This window comes from Cetorhinus maximus, chromosome 21 (assembly GCF_964194155.1).
Source record: "Cetorhinus maximus chromosome 21, sCetMax3.hap1.1, whole genome shotgun sequence".
NCBI lineage: Eukaryota > Metazoa > Chordata > Chondrichthyes > Lamniformes > Cetorhinidae > Cetorhinus > Cetorhinus maximus.
Window position 1 is genome coordinate 84,958,361 of NC_135899.1, and position 10,001 is coordinate 84,968,361.

Genomic DNA, 10,001 nt, shown 5'->3' on the forward strand with positions numbered 1-10,001 from the left:
CCAAAACAAAAACAAAAATACCTGGAAAAACTCAGCAGGTCTGGCAGCATCTGCGGAGAGGAACACAGTTAACGTTTCGAGTCTGAATGACCCTTCAACAGAACTAAGTGAAAATAGAAGAGAGGTGAAATTTAAGGCAGGCTAGATAAGCATATGATTGTGAAAGAAAGTGAAGGATACACTGATAGGGTGGGAGGAGGTTCACTTGGAGCACAAATGCCAACATGGAACAATTGGGAATGGCATGCTTCGGTACTGTAAACAATGTAATTCTCCCTGTAGCCTACTCCCCTTTAAACTGCAGAGTTTTTACAACACTGTAAAACAGTCCTATAGAAGAAGAAAGGAATTCTGTTATATATTTTATATATATTTATATATTTTTCTGCCAGCTTTTATACTTTGTGCCTTAACAGATTATAGGAACCATTACTTTAAATTCCAGTTGGTCAATAATGTAAACAAGGCTGAACGGTGGAACTAAGGTAGTTGACCACAACAATAGATCACGCATTCAGAACATGATACAACCCTGTGCAAGGACATAGACTTGGGCACAACAAGACAAAAGGGATAAATACATTAAATAAAGGGTTTTCTATCCTCTACAAAAGCCAAAATGCTCTCCAACTGGTGGTGAAGTAGCACAGGAGTCTTTAAAAGTATATCATCCTGAGTAGTGAGACTTGGCTTTTCACATCCATGCTCTACATTTGAGTACCAGTCTACACATATTTGGGTGAAACTTTCCCTGCAAATATTGACATAGGCCCAGGAATTCCATGTGATTGTTGACCCATCTGCACTGGAGTTCCCCTGTCCTAATCTCATAGCAGATTGTACTTTCTAACATTGCTTATTAACCAAAATGTTTCCTGCAATCTTCCAAGAAATACAGAAATCTGATAACAGATGGACAGAAATCTGACATTGTCAGTGGCCTCCTGATGTCTCCTCATGGACCCCGAGGGTCCAAAGACCAATGGAGGGTGAAATTCAATTTTGGAGGGGAAGAAAACCATTAGACACCCAGCTTGAATTTCCTCCCAGCTGACTGCACTGTAAAATCACACAGTTTGTGTGGTGTGGGCGATCCACTGCCATCTGTTTAGTGGCCTGCCCAAGCTGAATTTCACCCTCCCCTAAGCACTCTTATTTGAAAACTTATTCCTTACATTGAGTTCCTAATCTCTGTACAAGTAAGCATGAAGTAATTAGTTCCAAAAACAGAAAAGGGAATGTTCCATCTTTACAACTTCCATTATGTTCCATGTCTCCCTCAGCAACTACAAAACCCTCATCTGTAGCTTTGTCAATTCTAAGTGATTCTCAAATGCTCTCCATATTGGCCTCCACAAAGTTCCATTTATTTAAAGTATGGCAGCCCATTCCTCAACTTCGTAATGTCCCACATTTCTGCCTTGCCAATCTCCAGAAGCCCCAGTGATTTAATTTTAAGATCCTGGTCTTTGGTTTTAAATCCCTCCATGGCTTCCCCCCACCCACTCCCTCTGTAATCTATTCCAGTTGGACATGTCTGTTCATCCCCAACTCTTCTACTCCCATTCTACACCTCAAGTTCCCTTTGCTCCATCCTTGGTCGGAATCTTCCATTGAGGTGTCTAAATTTGGTGGCAGGTGCGGAAGTTGGAGTGATTTTTGCTGGGGGCAGCAGGAAAGCTGATACACGCGAACTTGCACTGTTCAGCTCATCACAAACACATTCGTGAGGAGCTTGCCCATTCTTGTGGTGGGGGTGAGCAGGAAGTCCCCATCCCTGCGTTACCTCATAGAATCAAAGGTCTGGGCACCATATTTAAAGGGCACCCAGACAGACTGCACTAACCCTTCTGCCTTTGGCTGGCCACTGCTCCACTCTTCCCCGCTAACCCTTTCTTGGTCATCCACAACAGAAATTGCACTGTGACCACCCAGTCTCAAGCACAGGCCAGCACTTATAGACGCTCTCCAAAGAGGACAATGCAGCGGCAACTCACCATTAACCATGGAAGAAGTCAACCTTGCCAGGTGCACGCCACTTAAGTGCAGTTGTGAATGTGAACGTTCTAATTTCTCACTGGTGAAGATCTTAATTTGGAGGGGGAACTTAATTCCAGCGAGGCGGCCTTTTAATTGGCATGCATGACATACTAATGCATGCTAAAGGGCTTTCCAACATTGTTTGTCAGGAAGCTTGACCTGCTTTTAACATGCATTTAAAGTCCTGAGAACATAATTACTAAAGTTCATCCTGCCATTAGGATACTGATTTTTGGCCTCAGTTTAAGTTCACCAGCCCGCCAAGCTTCCCGTTGCTGGCAGGCCTGGAAGATTCCGCCCCTGGTAACTGTTCCTTCAGCCCTTGCCCTGTGGAACTTCCTCCCTAAATCCTTCCCCCATGTCCTTAAGGTTTCTGAAATTCCCTTCTCTTCGACTCCATCCCGAATTCCTTTCCTGTTTATCTCCTTCCCCCTCCATTGCTCTGTTAATACCTTTGAGAGTGAGGAACACTGGTGAAATATAAGACAGAATCTTACCACCTTTGAAGATATTCAGAGCTTGCGGCAAAAAAGCAGGTCCTGACTCCACTGGTGATGGCTGATTGCTGGTCCGTACAATCTTACTGGAGGCAGCCAATTAAGAGGCGGCCTCCGCCGTCAAATTAAGGATGGTGTGTGGGACAGACACCTGACTGAGCCAGTTGGGAGGGCCCGCAGTGTTATCCCACTGGTAGTCCCACTGAGAAGGGTGGGTGCTGCTGCGGCGGGCAGGAGGACACGGGGGGGACCTCAAGAGGAATTCCAAATTATTTAAGCTGATTCGTGGCCACAGCTGCCAGACTGACTGGTGGAACTTCTCCCATGGTATGGTCTGTGGCCACAGCTCTGGCCCTGTGGCTGAAGCTGCTGGCCGCGGGGGTTTAAATACAGGCGGCTTTGCTGGAGGCCCGGCCTGTTCCCAGGAGGCCGTCACCAGGGACCTGCTCAGCCTCACCCGCAGTGTGGGGCCCCATCTGCTGCCAGCAAGATCCCAGCAGTGTCCCTAGTTGACCAGGTAACTAGCACTAATTGGCTACTCGCCGCTTGCGTTTCCCCCACCTCCCCACTTCTGATAAGATTGGCCGAAAGTAAGAACATGTTCTGCAGCCAAGCCAATGCGCCATTCTCAAAAAATCCTGGCAGCAAAGCCACCACCAGGCAGCAGTAAAATTCTGCCCAAATTGTTGCTAAGCTCTTTACCTTAAAATGGGTTAATGTTTCTATTAAAATAGTGGTCCGATGACATCATACAAACTTATTAAATGCAGCGGGTTAATATTGTAAAAGGTAATAGATTTTTAATGTTGTAGCAGCAAAATTATTTCTGTATTTTTGACCTTATCTGACAATTGATGTGGGAAAGCTTCATTACAACACGTTGTAACCCTTCATCCTGTCATGTCACAAGACACACTGTCCTCACAAGAACATCATGGGAGACAATTGGGGAACATGGTAGTTTCCAAAGTGCACTATACAGAAAGGCACTTCCTCGAAGGTGGAGAAAGCTTTTACGTGTCAAGTTTCTCCTCCTTCTCTGTGAGATGCTTGCTTGTGCTGCAGGACCATTCCAAGGCACTGAGCACCTCCTATACATGGTAATTTATCATATGGTACATTGACAGTGAGTGTTTTCTTAATCATGGGAATATCAGGTTTCACCCAAATTTAACTTCTGAGAATTTTCCATTGGGGTGAAGCTGCAGCTTGGCCGCACTTTCAATTGCCTTGGCTCTAAACTCTGGAACTCCCTCCCCAAACCTCTCTGCTTCTCCAACTCCCTTTCCTCCTTTAGGATGCTCCATAAAACCTACCTCATTGACCAAGCTTTGGGTAATCTGTCCTAACATCACCTCATGTGGTTCAATGTCAGGTTTTGCTTCAGAATGTGCTATGAAGTGACTTGAGACATTTTATTACATTAAGGACACTACATAAATACAAGTTGTTGTAACACAACCTTGGGTTCAAGAGATATTCGCTCTTGTGGTCTATGAAGAACCTTTTAATTCATTAAACCCTTACACTTCAATTCATTGATATTCTTTATAATACTGTCACTATTTTTAAACACATTTGACAGAGAAAGGTTATCAACACAACTCTTGGTAAATACTCTTCCTTCATGGTAAATTTTTTTCACAAAAATGCTGTTCACAAAGAAATGCTGTAATGTTGGGTAACGACATTGCATACTCTACAAATGATGTTATCATGACAAAAAAATGCTTGCATACTGTTCTCCCCATGCAAAATAAAGTTTGCCAGACACCATTATTTACAGTAACCTTTGATACCTACTGGGACAATTTTAATTGGGGCTTATTTTGCAATTTAGCTGTTATCTTTTGATTTTCACTGCTTGTTCCAAACACTTACCCAGTCCAAAGAATGAAATCGGGCTGAGGGTAAAGGTCTTTCATGGTATAAATAGACAGGTTGATGAGGTTCCAGTTGGAGTCACACAAGTAGCTGCCCCACTTCCCTGGGTTTGGTACAGGATTAGAAGATGAGGGACACACAGTGTTTGGGTTCTCTGTCACTTTATATTCAGGGTCCCAGTGAATATCTGTGATGTGCCAGAAGTGACCTGGCAAAGACAAAGATTTACACTGGGTTAGGATACATCGCTTGCTTTTCTACACCTCAATGACTGTTCTCAATGTGCAAAATCATAGCAGCTACAAAACACACATTTCGTGACTATTACATATTTAAATATCTCCCAAAAGATGAAGCTTGTGCGATCTTTAAAAGGCAGAGAAACTCTCTTAATCAATTAGCTATGTAGCTAATCTAATCATATCGTATCCAATTCCTGGTCTATGGGAAATTATGGTTTTGGCTGGGAGCATTAGTTCAGCTATAATTGGCTTCAGTGTCTATGGGCTAAGGACAGGAAAATCAGCCACGATTCCTCCTGTTTACTGACCTCTGTTGGAAAGTGCACTTGGGTGGACATAGAGGGTGAGATTTCAATTCTTGTGTCAGAACATTGCTGCCGCAATGAATTCCAAATCCTGACCATGGAAACGGTGGACATGGGAAGGAGGTGGGCCGAAACAAGAAGTAGGCCCGAGTTAAACACAAAGCCATGGAAGGAGAAATAAGGAAGGGTGGCCCTAAGAAAAGGTCTACACTTTAAAAATTAACTTGTCCTTCCTTTTTACAGATGCTAATAGACTTACAATATAAGTCCCTGAGGGGTCTTGACAGGGTCGATGTGGAGAGGATGTTTCCTCTTGTGGAAGACTTTAGTACTAGGAGGTCACTGTTTAAAAACAAGGGGTCGCCCATTTAGGACAGAGATGAGGAGAGTTTTTTTCTCTCAGAGGGTAATGAGTCTTTGGACTGCTCTTTCTCAAAAGGCAGTGTCTTTGAATATTTTTAAGGCAGAGGCAGATAGATCCTTGATTAGTTTTAGGGGGTGAAAGGTTATCAAGTAGGCGGGAATGTGGAGTTGAGGTTACAATGAAATCAGCCATGATTTTATTGAATGGGGGAGCAGGCTCAAAGGGCCAAGTGGCCTATTCCTGCTCCTAATTCATATAGTTGTATGTACCAGTGTGCCACCAAAATTTTGTTTTTATTTTGGTCTGTATTGAATTCTATCTTTCCGTGTTGGCAATTTGCTGTTGTTAACAAGCGTGCATTATTTCTGCTGCCAACGCTTTCTCCTCCACAATTTTGCCATTTACCTCTGTCCCAACATTGGCAGATTGCTCCTTGCTATATCATCACCTCCTCCTCCATGTTGTGTTTCTGATGGCGCATCAAACCCAACCTATGAAACAAAAATCCAAATCTATCTCCTAAATTAGCTGACAACAAGCTCGTTAATGGCCTTAAATGGCCATTTAGGAGTTCCAGTGGGTTGCGCCTTCCAGCTACCATCAGTGTCTTCCAAAATCTGAGTAGCCGGTCTCGCATCAGAAGACTGGCATGCTGGCCCGAGGCAGGTTTAAGTGATGGTTGCCCTCTCAAACAATCCAAAATCCTGCCCAGGGAGCAGGCAGGACTGGGTTCAGCATTGATACCTTCTGGTAATAACTGATTAACCTCAAATGTGAAGGATGATGACCTTTGGAACTGTGATACTATAGTTCAATGAAAACCAGTGTATTAGAGGGTGATGCTTTTGTGTGTGTGTGTGTGGTGGGGGCGGGGGAAGATTAGTATTGCAGAGAGAACAAAGACAAACAAAAGTGCTAAGATGATACACTCACAATCTAGGAAGAAAAAGAGCTCAAGGGAAGGCTGATCATTGTAGCAATACTAAAGCAGATACTTTAATAAGTTAACCACAGGGAATGTAGTTTTCACCTCTGATTGAATTAAATAATGTAAAACTGATCAGACCTTACCTCTCTGGCTGAAAGTGATCCCAAAGTTAGTAATAAAAAGAAGGAAGCCCAGGAATCCCATTGTGATGAGAGCAGTGTGCATACTATTACCAATCACTCAGTTGGATTAATGGCCAAAGGTCCAATGTTATAACTTTTAATGTGGCACAAAGGAAGTTGATTCACAGCCAATATCCTGTTCCAAAAGCCATAACTGCCTTATTCCACTTCAAGATAAAACCCTCTGCAGCTCATTTCCCTCCAAGTAGGTCCTTAACCCTGTGAGGAACCCATTTCTTGAAAAATTGAAGGACATTGAATTTTGGACATTCTTCCTCCTGAGTTATTTCTAAAAGTTTGCAATATTAATTCAGGGCTGTGAATCAAGAAACCATGGATCAAGATAGGTATCCAGTGAGGATCACTTGGAGAGGGAAGAGAGACTTTGTATATCTAAGTTAACAAAGAACTGTTGTTGACAGGCTAACGACTTTTGGCCTGAGAGAAGTATTCTCTGAACATCTTAGCCTTTAAAACTCTCAGTCAGAGAGCGAATGAGTGTGGGGGTGCCTTAGAAGCAAGAAAAAGACCCTGATTTTCCCTCTCTCTGTCCCACCTTTGTGTTAAACCTTCCTTAGAAATGTCTCATCAGGATAACTCATCTGTTTTTTTAAGAATTCGCAAAGTTGTAATAAGTAAGATTCATCAAGGAGAGTTTCATCAAAAAATCCATCTGAAAGAACTTCCAGATCTATTGTGACCAGAATTCTGTTAGATCAACAGCGTTGATATCTCTTCAAATTTTATCCTTTTAAAAGAAATGTTCCCATACTCCGGCCTCTGCGGGGGATTGTGTTTGTTTTGTCCTGTTTTGCGTTTGTGCGTGAGTGCATGAGTGGGTCGAATATCTGTTTTTTAAAAAGGGGAAAATCGTTACACTTCTAAACTACAACTTATATGTTAACGAGTTAATTAAAAGTAGTTTGTTTTATTATAAATCAAATTTTTTTGTTTACTGAAAGAAGCCTGGTTAGAGTCTTTTTGTGCTGGGAATCACAGTATCAAAAGGTAAACAATTGGCCGTTTTTTGTGGGTGAATTAAACTACTGTTACAACCTGTGGAGAAGTGGGGCTAGGAATAAATGCACACTCCTCCTATCTCAGTCTGTAACACCCCCAGCAGAAATTAATCTAGGTTCCCACCCAGGTTATTTCCTAGTGATTTTATACTGCTTTGACACTCACAAGTTTACTGTTGAAACACAGCATGCACTCTTGCTTCTGCTCAGAACAATGTGTGTTCAAGTTCCATTGCAGAGGGTTGGGCACAGAATTGAGGCTTACCCTCCAGTCTGAGTCCTGAGGGAGTGCGGTACTATTGGAATTGCCATCTTTCAAGTGAGATGTTAAATCGAGGTCTCATCTGCCTGCTCAGGTGGGTGTTTAAGATCCCACGGCACAATTTCAAAGAAGAGCAGGGGAATTATCCCTGGTGTCCTGATCAATATTTATCTCTCAACCAACATCACAGAAAGAGATTATGTGATCATTTTCATCTTGCTGTGGACAAATTGGCTGTTGTGTTCCCTACCTCATACTTTGGAATGACTAATGTGGAAAAATGGTGCACCGCAAGTGGCACAATCTTGTAAAGTGTGGTTGAGCAGCAAGATCTTGGTTTTCATATACAAAAATCCTTAAAGAGGGCAGGGTAGGTTGATAAAGTGGTTAAAATGGTAGTTACTCAAGTTTATAAATTGAGGCATTTATGTAAAAGCAAAGAAACAATGGTAGAAATTTATAAATCACTGATCAGGCCTCAACAACAATAACTTACATTTATATAGCACCTTTAATGTAATAAAATGTCCCATTAGGTGCATCACAGGAGCATTAGGGAATAAAATATGACACAGCCACAAATGGAGATTTTAGGTCAGATGGTGAAAAGCTTGGTCAAAGAGATAGGAACTGCAGCTCTTTTGTGGATAATTTTTGGCAGCACACTTCAGGAAAGATTTAAACATCTTAGGAACAATAGAAAGGTTTACCAGGGATAAGGGACTTCAGTTCCGAAGAAGTCATATTGGATTTGAAACATCAACTCAGTGTCTCCACAGATAGTGCCAGACCTGTTGAATTTTTCCAGTGCTGTTTTTATTTCAGATCCCTAGTATTTCACTTTTATGTTAGATTTAAGCTCAGTGACAAAAGATCTGGGAGGAGACGAGGTTTTTTTTCCACTGAGTTGTCAGGAACTTGAACCCTCAACTATAAATAATTTTAAATCGGAGCTGGACAGGCATTTGAGGGTGAGGAACTTACAGGGTTATGGACAAATAACGGGATATGGGACTAAGCATGACTGCTCTTTCAAAGATCCAGTACAGGGCTAAAGGGCCGAATGAGATCCTTCTGTGCTGTTTCTTACCCTCAAGCTGCAGGGAGGACACAAAGAGGCTGCAAAGTGATAAGGACAGGTTGGGTGAGTGGGCAACAGGATGGGAGATGAAGTATAATGTGGGGAAGTGTGAAGTCATTCACTTTGGTCATAAGAGTAAAAAAGCAGAATTTTTAAAAAAAACTTATTATCACTACTGTTTGTGGGAGCTTGCTGTGCTCAAATTGGCCGCCATGATTCTTACATTACAACAGTGATTACACTTCAAAAGTATTTCATTGTCTGTAAAGTACTTTGGCATGTCCTGTGGTTGTGAAAGATGGTATATAAATGCGACTCTTTCTTTCTTTCTGACTCAGAGGTGAGATTAACCAATTGACCCACCGCCTGAAGGCTCTACTAATCAGGAGGAGGGAGGAAGGAATCAACAATTGGCTGGATCAGAGGAATGAAGTTTTGGAAGTAGAGGACTGAAGGAGAAGGGTTATTTTACAGATCAGTGAAGATGATGATTTTAAATTGTATGTGCTGTGAGAATGGGGGACTGTGTATTTCAGCAAGAATGTGGGTGATCAAATGGGTTAATGGGAGCCAAGGTCATATGCACTATGTAGAAGAAGAATCATGGCTAATATTTATCTCCCAACCAACGATATTAAAAAACAATCATAATCTCAATTATGGTTGGGGAGCTGCTACACTTTTAAAAAAGTATATATAAAAGGCTGTAAATTATAGGCCGTTAAAGATGTTTTGTATTATATATATATAAATAAATAAATAAATGTAAGCTATTTCTTCTTTCTTTGTAAATTTACATTATAAATTTCACACTCACATGTATTGCACACTCAAAAGACAAAATAGATGCTAGATCTGAGATATAAACAGAAAATGCTTAAGCGACAGCATCGATGTGACTAATATTTCCAGCATTTTCATAGTTAATATGTTTCGTGTGATGGTTTCATAAAATATGTATATGAATGTACTCCGATATGTGTAATCGGTTCATAAAATATACATTTACACGCTTCACGCTTCATGGGAAAGAAGCTGAGGGCAACTGTTCTGCCAGGACTACAAATGGCAGCGGCCAATATAGCTTCACTATTGTCAACCAATCAACGATCTTGGGATGGCCATCCGGGGGGGGGCGGGGCGAAATCCGCGGCACCCTCTGGAATCCATGTCAACGATTGGCTGAGGGATTTTTGA

General features: G+C 41.9%; 1 protein-coding gene across 1 annotated transcript in view; it reads right to left on the minus strand.

The window, feature by feature from the left end:
* LOC144695422 (acid sphingomyelinase-like phosphodiesterase 3b) overlaps nt 1–4,597 on the minus strand; it is a 39,580-nt gene extending 34,983 nt beyond the window's left edge. The window contains exon 1 of the mRNA XM_078566313.1: nt 4,419–4,597. Coding sequence (XP_078422439.1) covers nt 4,419–4,462 — 44 coding nt within the window. The 5' untranslated portion in view covers nt 4,463–4,597. The remainder of the gene's footprint in view (nt 1–4,418) is intronic.
* Nucleotides 4,598–10,001: the final 5,404 nt, after the last annotated feature.